This window comes from Macrobrachium nipponense, chromosome 1 (assembly GCF_015104395.2).
Source record: "Macrobrachium nipponense isolate FS-2020 chromosome 1, ASM1510439v2, whole genome shotgun sequence".
Taxonomy (NCBI): Eukaryota; Metazoa; Arthropoda; class Malacostraca; order Decapoda; family Palaemonidae; genus Macrobrachium; species Macrobrachium nipponense.
Window position 1 is genome coordinate 58147128 of NC_087200.1, and position 19187 is coordinate 58166314.

Genomic DNA, 19187 nt, shown 5'->3' on the forward strand with positions numbered 1-19187 from the left:
GTCCCGTGAAAGATCTTAGCTTGTGCAGGACCTTCATCAGAAGATTCACTGTTGGAAACAGGTAAATCTTCTGCCAAATGTTCCAATTTATGGACATTGCATCTGTGGCGTAAGCTAGAGGGTCCAGGTTGGGTGCCACGTAACATGGTAGTTTGTGATTGGATTCCATGGGGAATAGGTCTACTTGAAGGTCTGGGGTTTGATTGCAAATCCACTGGAACGACTTTTTGTCCAGGGACCACTCCGACTCCAGCGGAGTTGTCCTGGAAAGTGCGTCTGCAATAACATTTTTTACTCCTGCCAGGTGAGTTGCTGACAAGTGCCAATGATTTTTCGTTACTAACGAAAATATCGCAATCATTACGTGATTTAGTTTGCTTGACCTGGAGCCTCCCCTGTTTATGCAGTGGACCAATACTGAACTGACTGAGACTATCCTTATATGACTGTTCCTGGCTGGAGTCAGTCGTTTTAGGGTCAAGAAAATGGCCATCGCTTCTAGAACATTGATGTGGAACTGGCGGAACATATCTGACCACGTTCCCTGGACTTTCTTGTGTTGCAAATAGCCTCCCCAGCCGCTCAGAGATGCATCCGTGTGGATAGTTAGAGACGGCGGAGGGAATTGCAATGGTACTGACTTGGCCAGGTTGTGGCCTTCCGTCCATGGACGGAGCCTTTTTGTCAAAATGGGTGGAATTACCGAGATCTTGTCCCTGAGATTGATGTTGGCTCTCTTCCTCCAGACTCGATTGATATCCTTCTATCTGGCTTTCAATAGGACGTCCATCACTGACGCAAACTGTAGCGAACCTAGGATTCTCTCTTGGATACGTCGAGAAGCCTTTTTGTTCTTGAGGAACTGTTTCGTAGCCTTCACTATCTCCTTGATCTTCTTGGATGGTAGATAGTTTGTGCTTGTTTAGGTCCCATTGAATTCCCAGCCATTGAAAGCGGACAGCCGGAACGAGCCGGGATTTCTCTTTGTTTATTTGGAAACCCAGAAATTCCAAGAATTTTATCACTTTGGCTGTGGCTTTGCGGCACTCGTCGACACTGGCTGCCCAAATGAGCCAGTCGTCTAGGTAGGCTACTAACATTACCCCTTGGGTTCTTAGTTCCTGAACTATCGTCTCTCCTAATTTGGTAAATACCCTTGGCGCAATGTTGAGCCCGAATGGCATGACTCTGAATGAGTAAGCCTGTTGCCCTAGTTTGAAGCCTAGGTACAGAGAGAAGTTCCTTGCTATTGGAACATGATAGTAAGCGTCTGTAAGATCTATAGAGGTGGTGACGGCCCCACGGGGGAAGTAAGGTCCGCACCTGCAAGATGGTCAGAATGCGAAATTTGTCGCATCGAATGTATGAGTTGAGATGGGACACTGTGGCGGGATCTCACAAAAACAAGTAACCTCCCCACATAAACTTAACCTGTCTGGCTATCAAACCCACCCTCAATCACACTTTCCACTTAACACTAAAAACACAGCAGGACAATTGCCCCAATACCTACATACAGAACAAAAAACACAAACAGGTACTCACCGCTGGCTTCTGATACCTAGGACTAGGCTGTGCTGTCGTCCACTGGATATAGGCTATAGGCTAGCCAACACACAACCACCGCCGACAACCAAACACAAATCAACCACCCGGGACCCACAACCCCACAAAAACTCAATAACCCAACGACTAAATGCAGATGAACACCAACCGCCTGAAAAAACACGACAACCACACGACTTACAGCAGTACAACAACCCGCCAAAACCAACCCTGCCCCAACCACCACTAACAGACACCGAAAATGCACCACCAACCTTCTTAACCTCACCACAACCAGACAGACACACGCACAACAACTTCACAACCCCAAAATCTATCCAATAACACCCAAACAACGAAACACCAAAGGAAAACTGCTGCCAAAACCAACACTGACTTGACCAGACGCCTCACTGTTTACAACTCTCGTAACAGACTTCCATTGACTACCTACAGAGTGCCACAACAGACATGCTTCCGACCGCCATCTAACCACTCCCATTCATTCTTCCACCAATCTCTCTCTCTCTCTCTCTCTCTCTCACACAACCTTTGGAGATGTTGTCAAATATAAACTAAAATTACTCCTCCATAACACGTCCAGAATCACTCTTCTTTTGTTCGAGTCCTTCTTTGGGACACTGAACATTGTTCGAGTCCTTCTTTGGGACACTGAACAGATTTCCTTGAAACTTTAGGCACTTTACTTTCTTATAGCCTTCTTCTGCAGGAGATCTTTGGTATAGTCTATAAGGTCCGCCGTTGGCATCTGGTAAAAACTGATTGGCGGAGGGGGCCCTTTCTCCCATTTCCACCCAATGTTACGTTTCAAATCCAGAAAGCACGAAAATACGGAGTTGTGGAAGATTCCGCAACTGCCTATCAACCCTCTAGACCAGAAGCTTGAGAAACTACATGACCCGTGGAAGGTGCTAATGAAGACGACAGCCCTGCCAGAGAAGGAGGGTCCCACTGAAACTCCAGCGTTACAAGATTGAACCGATGAAAATTTTGCTCTGCTATGGTAATGGCTAGGAAACAGAATAAGCAAGAGAAAAACTCTGAAGCAAACTCCAAAGAATGACCTGATAAAGAAGAGTGTGTAAAGACATTAGAAGGTTTAAAAGAATTGGGATCAAGAAAACTCTGAAGAAGAAGCCCTAGTTTTTAGAGAAAGAAAATAGGTCAACTCTGTTCTGCCCCTCTGATAATCTTGACAGACATTTTTAGCAAAACTCAGGAAAATTCTCCAAGACACAATTGTAAATAAGGAAGAACCCCCAAATTGCAACATTGCCTTACTCATGATCTAACCCTGCGACATAGAACTCGAGGTGGGAAATAAAACTGAAGATGGGTCCAATGACGAAACTGTCGCAATAGAAACCAACACAGAACCTGAACCCGAAAAAGAAACCTGCCCCTTCAACTTCACTTCGTACACACTACCTAACTTATTATCCTTACTCGTCTATGTCGTACCTAACTCTACATTAACCTCAGAACTTACACTTTGAGGGGGAAGGGGAAATCTGCTGCCAACACTGCCTGCTCCATGCTGGGGAAGCTGGCAATGACCTCTGGTACCTGCTAGGGCTGGTTCTGGAACAGGCAGGGGGACTGAAAAAGAATTATTACAATCAACTATACTACTACTACCACTACCTCTATTATTGGTTAACTTATTAATAAGGCTACAACCTAGGCTAGACATAATGGTTGATAACCTGTCCTCTCGTTTTTGAATAACTTTGATTCTAACTCTTCCATATCTACTGACTGAACCCCTACAGCCATCTCTAACTGATACTACAACTGAACCTTCCTACATAAAAACAAAGTGAATGTCGGTCGTGTTTAAGGATGTGTAGAATTGATGAATGCCAACATCTCCAGCAGTTGAAGGCTCGGTCGTCGAAGCTGTAGACAAAGCGGAAGCAGAGGTGCTAGCAGACGATGACATCTTCATGCCTAACTTATCCATAGCGAGTCCAAAGTAGTCAAAACTGGGAGAGAAGTTCCAAAATCCAGTGTAATCCCAGGAGAAAAGACGTTAACAGGTTAGAGTTGTAATCTGATATCCAAAAGCAAATAATCTTTGAGTGGGGGTCGGGCTAAAAGACTAAAAGTTCGCCTGATGTGGGAATACGTCCACATAGCACAGCGAACTGTACACAACTGAAGTTGTCGGCTCCTAGTGGCTGGTATTTGCAGCAGCATTGCCAACAGGACCTCAGGTAACTCACTTGACTAAATTTTACCTGTAGTGCTGGTAGCGCTGACAGTTAAAATTACCCACTTTGTGGTAAATCTATGGGGATATGGTTCAGGCTGGTCAGTGACCAGGGCTAACTCAGATGTTCAGGGAGTGTATTGCAATATGTTTTCTATTCAACTAACCTTTCCTCGACCAGGATCTGTTCTGGCTTCAACTACTGAAGCTTCAACAAGACCTTTTGAATCTGCTCGTAAATTCAGAAGTTCTGCTTCTGTAGCTATAGCTTCTATGAGAAGATCAAGATTTTGTCCTTTCAGAGCTGATATTGGTACAGCTTGCACTTCTCCTCCTTGCTCTTCAAGTTGGAGACCACAATCGAGGAGCATTTGCCGACATCGTTCCTAAGGGAATGAAAATCACTTGAAGATTTTTGTCTTATTTACAGGAAAATGTATAGTTTGATTAAGCTTCATTCATTGCCTTGGATCAATTCAAAACTTTATAAAAATAATTTTCTTAAAAGAATAAGTTACTGTACCAATCACACTCAAGTCTCAAATTGTATCTATTACTCTGATTTTTTTTATCCCATCAAAATAATAATTATAAAACATTATAATGAACATAATGACTGCAACAGCTCTGTGAGCTCAAGGATCATTATATTTTCTAATGATAAAAATGAGGTAAAGTGGATATTTATGGGAAAAAAGAAAGAAGCATGAAAATAAAATGACTTGCACTTACTAAAAAAAATATACAATGAATAAAGGACAAGGAAATATGACAAATTTTCTAAGACAATTTGTATTTTTCATAGCTACAAACCCGAGGTCTTAACAATAGGATAATTTCAAGCACCTAGCTGGATCCGGTTAAAAAGCACATAAAAGCAAGATATCTTGGGATATCTGGCAACGCATGTGTAGATCGGTGTTATGGTGTCGAAAAATCCTGGCCAAGGTCGACACAATGCTACGGCCTCTGAGAGAGGTCCGCTTCAGGTTCGATATGAAATAATAAAAACAAAAATATTTCAACACCAACAGTTGAAACTGGGGATATGAATATAGAAAGAAACACTAACACAACAAAGGTTTATTTACAAGCTTACTAACAAAGGTAAATGCAGAATGGTATCTCCTATTTACATAAAAAGATAGAATCTTACACTGCATGAACTGGGAGAACAGTGAGGCAATTCAAATACTTGCTAGTCAATTTGGTGATTCGAAGCAGTGGCTTCACAAAAGGAAAACGGTGATTGCAGACGTCCTCTTGACTCCGTATTGCAGAAACTAGTCTACTTGTAAGGCAGGAACCCCCCAAAACCTCTGGCAGGACCTTTTCTTCTCTGAAGTCTGCTCGACGTCGAGATAACACGGTCGTGCACACCTGAAGATGACTAGACCAGTATCCAACCAACTTTCAAACAACTTTTCTTCTGATCCTTCATCAGTCCCTTTCTCTCTTATCTCTCACGGATAATCTCTGCTGCGGCTGATCTCTCACTGATAATCTGATATCTCTCTGTGACTAACTGAAGTCTCTCTTTTACGATCTCTGTTTCCTCCTACTTCCTCCGTTGTATTTATACGGCATCCTGGGGGCAGGGCCTACAGCGAGCGTCACAGGTTCCCGAGATTGCTAGAATTTCTTAGATGAATCTAGACGAGGTATTGCATCAGAAATCATGGCGTTTCTCACATCCCGACGAGTTCCACAACACTCCTGCCGATTCCAGAACAGGCGCCTCCAACACGGGCGCGAAAGCCTCCTTACTACCGAACTTCTCGAAAATGCGTTCTCCTTTCCTTTATCTTTCTTTGCTAGGAAGCAATTACCATCACACGCCCCCAAAAGAGAAAAAAAAAATGAAATCAACTGATTTTATTTTTTTTTCTAGAGAGAAACAAGAATTAAACAGCAGGGAAACAATTCTGCATAAAGCTTTAATCCAGTCAAACACTCACGCTTCTCCACTCACACTCACTCGTGCGATAACAGAAAACGGTTATTAGACTACTCATTCTGAAAACTCTAGAGAGGCTATTAGCTATCACATTATCCTTCTCTCTTACTTTTTCCGTTTTCTGAACTCTGATTAAAACTTATAAATACAAAAACACCTCTTGTGTTTTTCTCAAAACTAATCTCACTCAGTAACACTGTTACACGGGCAGAGGCCACGGCACAGGGCGTTGTTTATACAGTGGTCCCCCCGTATTCGCGGGGGATGCGTACCAGACCCCCCCGTGAATAGTTAGAACCCGCGAATGTTTGGAACCCCTATGAAAATGCTAAAAACAGCCTATTTTGTTAGTTAAAACTCAAGAAAAACCCACTAAAAATTTTCATACTTGGTTTTTTTTAATAGTTTTGTCACAAAAAGTGCATTTTATGATGAAATTCATCAAAAAAACCAGGAATTTGTGGATATTTATCATAGAAAAATACCGCGAATGCGCGAATTTTCCGCAAATAATGCAGGGAAACGTTCCCCAGAGAAATCCGCGAATGTGTGAGTCCGCGAATCTGGAGAACGCGAATACGGGGGGTCCACTGTTATTCTGAAGCAAATTTACATTCATTGCCTTTGCTCTACTCTTACCCACATTAATTCTATGATGTATATTTCCCCTCTTCTCTAAAACTGAAAAAGGACCTTTGAACTTATAAGGTAAAGCGGAACCTTCTTCATGGACTAGTACTAAAACTTTATCTCTTACATACAAACTTCTCTCTTTTGCTCTAAGATCTAGTTTTCCTTCAGTTTCCCCTTGACTTCCGTTCAGGTTTTCTTTCGCTAAGTGCCAAGTGCTTCCGTTCTCCTCTGCTAGCTGCCAAACAATTCTTAAATTGTTTTTATAATACTCAAGATTAGTTATGCAATCATCTCTACCCTTACTTCTAGGCAAAGTTCCAAACATATTTATAATTACATTATCAAAAGATTCGCCTACTGAAGGAATATTACACAATTGAACTCTGGGAATTACTTGAATCGGTTTCCCGGCAATTTGATATTCATGACAGCTTAAAGCATATCTCTTCACGTCATTTTTCATCTTAGGCCAAAAGTATGCCCTACTAATACAATTGAAAGTTTTATTTATTCCCAAATGTCCTAGCTCATCGTGTGTTAACTTAAATCTAGTTCACGAGACTTCCTAGGAACTACTAATTTTCCTGTGATTCCCCCTTCACTACCTGACTTAGGACGAACATAACGACACAAAACTTCGTCCTTTACACAAAAAGTTTCCTTACACACATCATCGAGATCATCATCCAGTTCACATTAAAAAATTCGGGTTAGTGTCTCATCTCTCTCTGCAACTTGACTAGCTCATCCTTATCCAAAACGTTAGAGCCTAATTCATCACCGTAACTAGTACTAGATACTGGTACAATTACTATGTTACTCTCGACAGCTATGCCTTCCCCTTGGCTATCACAGTTAACATCGATAGAGTCCGGTCTCTCAGCCACATTCATGCCAAGATCAACCTCGCTACCTCTATCACACTCCTTCGAATCCACGAACTCACTCATGTTCGAATCCACGAACTTACTCATGTTCAAATCCACAAACTTACTTTCATTCAAATCCACAAACTTACTCATGTTCGAATCCACGAACTCACTCTCGTTCGAATCCACGAACAAATTATGACCGTAGTCTACGTCTGTATCTAAACCCGACCTAGTTACTACCATTTCAGGCACTGGAATATTCCTCACAACAGGATTCACATTCTTGGATATAGCTAAAGTCATTACCAACAATAATGTCAACGCCTTCAACGGGCAAACTGTCCACAACTGCAAGTTTTACTTCTCCTGACACTACCTGACTTTATAAATTCAACTTCAACCAAGGACAAAGAACACAAGTGTTAGGAAATCCACCTAACATGACTTTCTTTTTCATATTGATTTCTGCCCTGCTCGGCACACACTCTTCCCTAATCAGTGAGACAGCCGTGCCTGTGTTTTGAAGCAAGACTACTTCTCTCGAATCTACTCCTCTAAAAGAGGAAACTACGCCTTCTGACAGAAATTCACCAAAACTTTCCTAGTTTCTCTCATCACATCATTCCTACTTGACGAAAGGTTAACTAGGGATACTGGTTTCTTACCGTCCTTCTTTTCTACTGCACAATTTCTTGCTAAATGCCCTTTCCCATTACATCGGAAACAAGTTAATTCTGAGCCACTAGATGCCACTTTACTCTTACAAACCTTAGACGTATGACCAGGTTTTCTGCATGTATAACAGGAATAGTCACTTTTACTCGCATTGCTATTACTAGGACTGAAACCTTTACTGTTTTGTACTCTACCAGACGAAGGATCATTTCGTTTCTTACTAACACTCAAATTATGAGTTAGACTATATTCGTCAGCTAGCCTAGTTGCTCCTGCAAAAGATACTTCCTGCCTATCTTCTATATAAAGTTTAATCTCAGGGGATATGTTTATCTTTGAAGCTTTCTAACAACACTAAGTTCCTCGAACTATCAAAATCCTCAACCTTAGCAGAAGTTAACCAATCAAAAAACAGCCTATCTAACTTCTTACTGTATTCTACATACGTAATATTTTCATCCTTTCTCAAATTTCTAAATTTCTTACGGTACGCCTCTGGTACTAACCTGTACGTGCTAAGAACAGTTTCTTTCACGATATCGTAATTATCACATTCCTCCTTAGACATGCAACTATACACAGTAAGTGCCTTACCCCTCAAAACTGATTGCAAATATAATGTCCACATTTCTTTATGAGAACCTACTCGTTCCATTAACTTCTCAAAACACATGAAATATATCGTAACATCCTCCTCATCAAACTTTGGTACTAATTTTAGCACTGCACTCATACCTAACGTATCAGCTTCGTTTCCATTCTTGCCTGACCGACTGTTACGAGTAAACCGAGCAATTTCCGACTCATGCATACGCTCTTTCTCTCTCTCTTCCTGCTGCATTACCAACATTTCTCTCTCTTGCTGCATTTTCATTACTTCTCTCTCTTGCTGCATCTTCACTGCTTCTCTCTTTTGCTGCATTTTCACTGCTTCTCTCTCTTGCTGCATTTTCATTGCCTCTCTCTCTTGCTGCATTTTCATTGCTTCTCTCTCTTGCTGCATTTTTATTACTTCTCTCTCAGCCACTCTTTCACCTCTCTCATATTTTTCTCTTTCTTTCTTCTCAACATACTCAGGGAGATCATTCCCCTCTAGACCTAGTAGCCTACCCGACTCAATAAACTCTTTCACCATCTCACTCATTCTGATTCTTTCTATATTCTCCCTGTTTCAAACTGTTAGTGTTGATAGCCTAAGCAAGGTCGCCACAATGTTACGGTGTCAAAAAATCCTGGCAAGGGTAGACACAATGTTACGGTGTCGAAATATCCTGGTTAAAGGTCGACACAAAGTTATGGCCTCTGAGAGAGGTCCGCTTCAGGTTTGATATGAAATAATAAAAACAAAAATATTTCAACACCAACAGTTGAAACTGGGGATACGAATATAGAAAGAAACACTAATACAACAAAGGTTTATTTACAAGCTTACTAACAAAGGTAAATGCAGAATGGTATCTCCTATTTACATAAAAAGATAGAATCTTACACTGCATGAACTGGGGGAACAGTGAGGCAATTCAAATACTTGCTAGTCAATTTGGTGATTCGAAGCGGTGGCTTCACAAAAGGAAAACGGTGATTGCAGACGTCCTCTTGACTCCGTATTGCAGAAACTAGTCTACTTGTAAGGCACGAACCCCCCTAAACCTCTGGCAGGACCTTTTCTTCTCTGAAGTCTGCTTGACGTCGAGATAACACGGTTGTGCACACCTGAAGACGACTAGACCAGTATCTAACCAACTCTCGAACAACTTTTCTTCTGATCCTTCGTCGGTCCCTTTCTCTCTTATCTCTCACGGATAATCTCTGGTGAGGCTGATCTCTCACTGATAATCTGATATCTCTCTGTGACTAACTGGAGTCTCTCTTTTACGATCTCTGTTTGCTCCTACTTCCTCCGTCATATTTATACAGCATCCTGGGGGCGGGGCCTGCGGCGAGCGTCACAGGTTCCCGAGATTGCTAGAATTTCTTAGATGAATCTAGACGAGGTATTGCATCAGAAATCACGGCGTATCTCACATCCCGACGAGTTCCACAACACTCCTGCCAATTCCAGAACAGGCGCCTCCAACATGGGCCCGAAAGCCTCCTTACTGCCGAACTTCTCGAAAATGCGTTCTCCTTTCCTTTATCTTTCTTTGCTAGGAAGCAATTACCATCACAATCGGGTGAAGAGTTGTCAAACGCCAATCATCTACGCCAGTATGTATTTCCCAACTCAGGATGACTTAACAAAAAGAGGGGCGGCTAGAGGTGGGCAGTATAACGTTAAGACCTCAGGTTTGTAGCTATGAAAAATACAAATTGTCTTAGAAAATTTGTCATTTGTTCATACGCGATGAAACCCTCGGTCTTAACAATAGGATAGACTCATACTTGGAGGGAGGTATAAGACATCCTAGACCGGCTGGGGGCCTACCTGCCAGTCCAGCTCTCAAAAGAAATAGTTCTTGGAGAGGGACTGAAGCCCGTTGAGAAGCTAGATACACTAATATCTAACCACTCAGAACCCGAGTGACGTACAATGATATATGGGATAATCATTGCATAGGGAACCAAAGAGAAACTTTGGCTGTCCAATAACAAACCAAGACACTAAGGTTTGTAGTACTCCCGACTCCTCCTTGCCCAGGAGTTATGCTACTAAATAGTGGGTAAGATATTGAATATTGCACGACCACACTACCAGTATGACTACCTCACTCACCTGTATCAGACCAGTCCAGCAAATGACGTGTCAATTCCTTAAACCGCCCGAAGGAAGAAGGAAAGGTACAAGAGAAAGAAGGAGACCAGCCAACTCACTCATTCTCTCATCCACACAATAATCTTTGGTAAAATACAAAGGTGCCCTGTTAAGGGCAACTGAGTTACACAACCTGTTGGGCAGCCACCACAGGACCCAGGGAAAACGTGTCCATAGATCTGTGGGCAACATCCTTAAGATAGAAGGAGGTGAACGTGGACTGGCGTAACCAAGTACCAGCGCTCAGCACTATGTACAGCCAAGTTCTTTTTGAAAGCCAGAGAGGGACCAATACCCCTAACGTCATGTGCTCTAGCCTGCACAGACGTGGAGATGGAATCAAGAGTCAAGTATGCCTGTCTGATGGCTTCCCGTATCCAAAAAGAGATACTATTCTTAGACACCTCTTTCTTTGTACAGCCTGTACTAACAAAAATTCTGCGGCAGCCTGGTCTAAAGTGAAACAGTGATGGAATGGAAAACAAAGCGAACCTGTCATCATTCACCGAGGGATTTTGGGTCTTGGCCACGAATTCCGGGACAAATTTGAAGAACACTGACTTCCAACCCCTGGTGTGCTTCACCTCATAATTCAGACCGTGGAGCTCTCCTACCCTTTTGGAAGATGCCAAAGCCAAAAGGAAAACTGACTTGAGCGTCAGGTTCCTGTCAGATGAGCGACGCAAGGGCTCATATGGACGCTTAGTTAAGCTCTTAAGCACCAAGGAAACATCCCACGTTGGAGGCTTGAGCTCTCTAGGAGAACTCGACTGCTCAAACCCCTTAACTAGCAGGGAAAGTTCCCAGAAAGAAGAGATGTCAATACCCTTCAGGCGTAACACCAAATTCCGGGACAAAGACACTGACTTCCAACCCCTGGTGTGCTTCACCTCATAACTCAAGACCGTGGAGCTCTCCTACCCTTTTGGAAGATGCCAAAGCCAAAAGGAAAACTGTCTTGAGGGTCAGGTTCCTGTCAGATGAGCGATGCAAGGGCTAATATGGACTCTTAGTTAAGCTCTTAAGCCCCAAGTAAACATCCCACATTGGAGGCTTGAGCTCTCTAGGAGAACTCGACTGTTAAAACCCCTTAACTAACAGGGAAAGTTCCCAGGAAGAGATGTCGATACCCTTCAGGCGTAACACTAAACTCAGTGCCGCCCTGTAGCCTGTAATAACAGAAACGGACAAATGTTTCTCGTCTCTGAGGAAGGTTAAAAAGTCTGCTATTAGCTGAATAGAGGTTGCGAGTGGAGAAAAACCCCGTTTACGACACCAATCACAGTAGATTGCCCATTTGCCTTAGTAAACTGCGGAGGTTGACTTCCTAAGACTGCTGGACATGTGCCCAGCTGATTTCTGAGAAAAGCCTCTCTCTCGGAGGAGATAGTTGATAGCCTCCAACCGTGAAGAGACAGGGATTCTACGGACTGGTGGAACCTTTATACATGCGGCTGACACAGGGGGAATCTCTCTCGGAATCTCTGACAACAACAACAGCAGATCTGCAAACCATTCTGCCTGAGGCCACAGAGGGGCTACCAAAGTCATTCTGAGACCCTGTGAACTCATCAGCCTGTTCAGAAATGGACGGATCAAACAAAACGGAGGGAAGGCAGACACCTCCAGGTTGTCCCAGGGATGTTGGAATGCATCTTCTGCCAATGCTAAGGGATCTGGAACCACTGAACAGAACACCTCCAGCTTCCTGTTGTAGTGTGTCGCGAAAAAGTCCAGCATGGGTCTTCCCAAAATCTGGAAAAGCTTGTCTGCCACCACTTGATGAAGGGAACACTCTGTGCCTAGGATCTGATCCCGGCGACTGAGTTTGTCTGCAACCACGTTCCGTTTCCCTGGGATATACCTGGCTGAGAGCTCTACCGAATTGCTGATTGCCCACTGGTGAAGCTCGACGGTCAAGGCATGAAGTTGCTGAAAAACCAGGTCTTCCTGTTTGTTCACGTAGGCTACCACTGTGGTGTTGTCCAACATGAGAACGACAGAGTGACCCTCTACCATCCCCCGAAACTCCTTCAGACCCAGGAAAGCCGCCTTTAACTCCAAGATGTTGATATGCTGCTGCTTGTCCTCCAAACCCCAAACGCCTGAAGCAATGAGGCCGCTTAAGTGTGCACCCCAACCTGCGAGGGAGGCGTCCGAGAACAGAAGGAAGTCCAGAGGGAGAGAACGCAGAGGGACACCCTTCAATAGATTCTGATCGTCCAACCACCAACGAAGGCCTCTCACTTCCAAAGACAGTGGGACCATAAACAGGGGAGAGTCCCCCGCCGGAGACCAGAATTCCCCCAGTCTCCATTGCAGAGACCGAAGATGAAGACGCCCATGAGGGACCAGCTTCTCCAGGGAAGATAGCACTCCCAGAAGAACCTGCCACTGATGAGCCAACTGATGCGACTTTGACAGGAAGTTGTACGCCACAGCCCGCAACTTCTCCAATCTCTGATCCGACGGGAAAACTCTTGCCACTATCGTATTGATGACCATGCCCAGGTAGAGAATCCTTTGAGTGGGTACGAGGTTCAACTTTTCATGGTTGACTAATATGCCCAGGTCCGGACAGAACCAAAGAAGACGATCCCTGTCTAGCAGCAGCTTCTCCCTGGAAACTGCCAAGACCAACCAATCGTTGAGGTACCTCAGCAAACGGATCCCCTGAGCATGGGCCCAACTTGACACGAGAGAGAAGACCCTTGTGAACACTTGAGGGGCTGTCGTCAGCCCGAAGCACAAGATTTTAAACTCGAAGATCTTGTCCGCCAGAGACAAGCGAAGGAACTTCGTGGATGTGGGATGAACAGGGATTTGGAAGTATGCGTCCCTCAAGTCTATCGACAGCATGAAGTCGCCTTCCTTCATGGCTGCCAACACAGAGCGCGGGGTCTCCATCTTGAACCGTGTCTTCCTGATGAAGCGATTCAAGGTGGATAAGTAGGATCACAGGCCTCCATCCTCCCGATGCCTTGGGCACCAAGATGTGACTGTAAAACCCCGGGGACGGACGCACTACTTCTTCTATCACATCCTTGTCCAGCATTTTCTGCACTTCCTCCCGAAGAGGCTAGAACTTCAGAGAATCTGGGGGATACGTCTTCCTGAGCTGCGGCTTGTCCGACAGAGGAAGAGAGAAGTCGAATGGTAACAGGTATCCCACCCGAAGGACATCTACCACCCACTTCTCTGCCCCGTAACTCTGCCACTTAGCCCAATGGCCAGCCAGGCAACCCCCCACCCATGGAGCAGGAGAGGGGGAGGTGCCCAACCTACCGACAGCCCCCTTGACCTCTGCCCCTGGGGCCTCTTCTTGGTTTAAATGAACGAGAGGGAAAGGGGCGTTGATCTTGAGACTTGGGCTGTGTCAAACGGGAAGGCCCTGCCAAACTCGAGGTCCTCGATGGCCTACCAGGTGATGATCTCCTCGACTGCTGCTGGACCAGGGGAGGAGGAGGGGGCGGACGTCTCCGAGGGCGGGACTCTGATTTAGACACGACTTGGTGCACCAGTCGGTCCTTGTTGTCAGCCCGGCGTCGGTCTATCGCATTTTCGAGTTCTGTCCATGGAAACAAGAATTGCGACTCCAACAGGTCACCATTCCTCAAGGCCAGCAAAGACTCGGTGTTGAGCGACCTCTCCATCCTAGACACAGCCACGTTCCTCCTAACCAGAAGAAGATTAGCCCATAAATTGGCACTGAGGTGAGCCAAATAAGAAAACGCCTTGCCCCCGGACTGCAATAGACTGGCAAGTGAGGCGGGGACCTGTCAGAAGCTATCTTGGCAATCACCACAGACCAGAGGTCCAGCCAAGAAACTGTCTGCAACATGGAGGCCGCCGTAGATTTCAAAGCTAAGGCATCTTGTGGAGACAAGGACGGAGTCACTGACCTCACCTGTTCCAAAGTCAAACCTGGCTTCAGGCGAATGACGTCTGGGTTAAGGTGGAGTGACAACAAAAACGCAGAGCTCGTAGCATAGTACTTCTTATGTCTTGTAGAGGTGGGGGTAGTAGTTTGGTAGAGCCTCTAGAGCGAAGTGAACCGTCTCGGTCAGAAACAGAGGCGTTAACCTTCTGCAAGACCGACTGAATGTGCCCCGACAACAGCAGCTGAAGAGATGATTTGGGGTCCTGAGTAGCTCCCACCAAGGCTTCCAAGCAAGGAGTGTAAGACGACCGAGCCCGAGTCCTTCTTTCCAAATTGTTGAACCCACGAATGAGATCAACAACTTCCGAAAAGGAAGACAGAAACTCCTGCATGTCCCCCTCCTCCTGCTCTGGCACCGGCGACCGACGACGAGAAGGATGTGTAGGCTCTTCTAACGCGCCTTCTTCACCAAAATTCACAGGAGGGGGTTAGCAGCCAAACAATCCAAAACCCCTACTAACCTATCTGGGATGGGTCCAAGCGTCAGCCTCCGAGACGGACCCACTGTAACACTAGGCACATCACTTACCTCAACAGGTGACTCCGGACGTCCATGAATGGTCACAGGCGTGGCGGCTGTACGTACGTGAGATGGGGGGAAACTCGAGCACTCGAGATTGATGGAGAATCCCTTATAGTCGAAGTCTTGGAAGCACCAGTTAGAGAGGCAGGCAAACACTCTGACTGCACCAACTCCGTGCTCACTACCTTCGACCTCTTGACAGGGGCCTTCAGATCTTTACGGCGACGAATAGGCCTTGGAGAAGAAGGAGCACTAACATCACGTGCACGGGCAGGGGCGTTTGCAACACGCTCGCGATGTGCAAGGACGGTTGGGGGGGGGGGGGGGGGGTTGCACATTCGACATTCAGCAGCAAAGCAACCCCTGCAGAACTCAAACCACTAACACTGCCCAAAATCCCAGCACTTTCAGGAACAGATCCGCGTTGTTCCTCCCTTGACGGCGAAGGAAGGGCAATGTCCTTAGCCTTCCAACACTTAATATGCCGACGAGGCGTAGAGGGGGAAGAGGGAGAGGAAGACAGCACTAGCTTCTTATGCGCACTCTTCTCGGAAGGCGGGAACGAAGCAACGCGTTTCCTACCAGTCCTCCCAACCGATAAGGAAGCCAACTTCACATCCAATACAGAGTCCAGCCTCTGAAGCACTGCCAGGCATATGACCTCAGACTGATGTGCCAGAGAAGGCTCCGAAGACAAGGAAGGGAAATGTTGCAAACTGGGCGGCAGTGATGACATTGTGGCTAAGCGAGGCGGATTGGAGGAGGCGACTGGGAGATACGTCATCGATGAGAGTGACGTCACAAGTGGTGGTGACGTCACGGCTTCCCTTCTGTGCGAGGGGTAAAGAGACCCCACTGGCGGAGGAATACACAAAGATGGACCCTGTGACGTCATCAACGGGGCTGACGCAGCAGCGTCACTCTGATACAAAGCAGCGCCAGACACTGGCGGAGCAATACAAGATGGCTGACTGCTCCTACCCATGGAGACGAGGCCGGGAGAAGGGGGGATGGCCTGGCTGGACCGGGAAGGGGGGATGTGAGCCTCCACAAAATGCGCTATCAACCCCCCCACAAGGACGGGGTACCCCCTAGCCCAAGCGTATTCCAAATTGCCGCCATTTTGGATGCCTCAGACTCTGGAAGAGAAGAGAATGCTGAAAAATCCTCACCCTTCTCGGGAATTGAAAAAGCTCCCGAGGAAGAGGGGGCTACATTACAAAAAATACCCTGGCGACCTCCTAATACTTCCATCGACGAATCAATGGAAGAAAAGGAAGGAGACGCAGGGACAACGCTACTGTGGGGGTTGACTACTGTGGAAGACGAAACATCGGGAATAGGAGCAAAGCCCTCCCAAGTAGGAAGAGTGGAGACTCTCCGATGTTCTCTCTTACCATAAAACTTCCTCCGCTGCTCCTTAGGCCATGCCCGGCATTCCGTACAAGGGTTCGTAATCGTACAAAAATTTGAACGACACCTACTGCATGTGATGTGAGGGTCTGTCTCTGTCAAAGCCAAAAAACGAGAACACGGGAACCCAGAACTCCGGGGGCACATACGCTGACACCGAGAAGGAGCAGAAGAAGCCATAATACCAGGTAAAAACACACACACACTAAGAGAAACGAAACGGGCAATGAACCGGGAAAAGGCCAAGAGAGGAAAACACAACTCTTGCCCAGGCGGTTAAGAAAAGACTGGCGTAGATGATCGGCATTTGACCACTCTTCACCCGATCTATGCATGCATTGCCAGATATCACAAGATTCCTTGCATTCATCTGCTTTTCAACCGGATCCAGCTAGGCGCTAGAAATTATCCTATTGTTAAGACCGAGGGTTTGTTCGCGTATGAACAACATGAATGTATACAAAATTGGACTTAGTACTGGGGGGGGAGGGGGGGAGAGATCAGATGACTGGGTATCATGGGAGGAGAGGGGCAGTATGGCTGTTTACATGGAGACTTGCCCTGTGAAAGGGTAATTTTGGGAGGTGGGTTGCCTGAGAAGGTGAATAATTGAGGGATTGCATGTTAAAGCTTATAATGCATCCTTTTTCTTATTTTTATTTTATGAAATTCTCATATTATTTCTATTGTATTTTCTCATTTATTTTATTTGTATGTGTTTTGTCATAATTTTCAGTGCATAAAGGATGAAAAACCCATCAAATTTACAACCCAAAAGAGACAAATGCATTTGATATCCCTTAGCGTGTTCCTTTTGGCTGATGGCATCGGAGACAAATTAATAATAGCTCAACATGTTGCCAACATCTACTTTTGCATTTTAAGTATTTCTAACTGAAGATAAAATATCAACAGTGATAAAATATTCTCTTGTGTACAATTATGACATATGTGATAATCACATTAAAGTCAGCTAAACTTTTAATGAAATATAGTAAATCAAGCAAAGCACAAAAAAATGAAAGAGAAAAAAAAGATGAACAAATGATATTATGCTAAGAAACACACCTACTTATAACACATAGGCACACATACACACACAAAAAGCAAAAGAGGTAGAGACACAGAGAGTGAGCTTTTGCAATTGTTATTGGCTTAAAAGCAAATGTCCCTAACATGTCATGAAAGTCACTTATTTATTGCTTTTTATTGGCTGATACAATATATCAGCCAATAAAAAGCACTTCTGCTTTTTGAAAGTTTCCCACTACTGGCAGAAATGTATACATCATTATGATTTTTTGCTTTTTAATGACTGATAGGCATATGCATCATAAAAAATATCTTTCACTGGTTGACTACTTCATTAACATACATTGTTTTCCCTTTTTGTATAGTCTTGTGCAATCAGTCAGTTGTTTGAACACTTCGTAAGTGGTTTCCTTACACAATGCTTTACCCAGAGCATGTGACTTGCATTGCAGGGCCTGCTGGTGTTGTATGTGGTGCTGTTTATCTTTTGAATAGCTCCACTTTGTCCTTTTCCCTTCAGCAGAAACTAGAAATTGATGAGGCAGGATGGTTTAGGTCATAAATCATGGAGAAGAAAGGCACTGCTCGGTCAAAAGTTAAAATTAAATACATCATATATCTTTGTTTTATCAGACCACTGAGCTAATTGACAGCTCTCCTAGGGCTGGCCCGAAGGATTAGATATTTTTACATGGCTAGGAACCAATTGGTCACCTAGCGACGGGACCTACAACTTAATGTAGAATCCGAACCACATTATATTGAGAAATGAATTTCTATCACCAGAAATAAATTCCTCTGACTCCACATTGGCCGAGCCGAGAATCGAACTTCGGACCACCAGATTGGTAGCCGAGCGTGAAAACCACTCATCCAACGGGGAACTATCTCTTGGTCAACAGTGCATAATACCAAGACTTTATCATACAGAAGAAGTTGGTCATTTTTGTACTAGGTACCTAGCAATGTTGGGTGAATAATCTCCATGGTAGGCTAGATTTAAAATATCACATGTGAAGATCTCAACTCAGAAAGGAGAATAGAGTTCTTCACCTGTTGTTGAAGACAAAAGGAACCAATGACTGCTTGCCCAATTTGGGGCTACTAAGTAGTAAGCCGTTCTGTTGAATGTTTGCAGTTAGTTTAAAATCTGGGACAATGGAGGAAAGAGGTATATCATGCTCCATTTGTTCCAATCTTGTAGGAAGCTATCTCTTGCCACCGCTTGATTGTCCAGGTTCAGAGACACAAGCACTGGAACTTGATGGTTCTCACATATAGCAGACAGTTCCACTTCATGATGTAAAAGCATGTTGACAATCAACATCCACTTGGTCAAGGCTGTTATATTTCTTGACCGAGAGCCAGTCCCATGAGGTGAACTGCAGACAAGTACTTCCTTGCTTGTGCAATCTGCAGGACAGAAAGCATTGCTGCATTGACAGGGGCTGAGCAGGAGTGCAAGCTCTTGATGCAAGACATTGCAACCAACAAAATGTGGATCCCTTTTAACCCCTTCCCACCCAGGACGTACCGTACTACGTCACTTGACAGCCAGCAAGAAATACCAGGACATAGCGTAATACGTCCTTCCACTCTCTCTTTTGTACCG

The 19187-nt window shown here is 44.9% G+C and overlaps 1 protein-coding gene across 1 annotated transcript in view; it reads right to left on the reverse strand.

The window, feature by feature from the left end:
* Window positions 1-19187, reverse strand: part of LOC135218795 (translation initiation factor IF-2, mitochondrial-like) — a 290814-nt gene that overhangs the window by 158416 nt on the left and 113211 nt on the right. The window contains exon 8 of the mRNA XM_064255245.1: window positions 3946-4164. Coding sequence (XP_064111315.1) covers window positions 3946-4164 — 219 coding nt within the window. The remainder of the gene's footprint in view (window positions 1-3945; window positions 4165-19187) is intronic.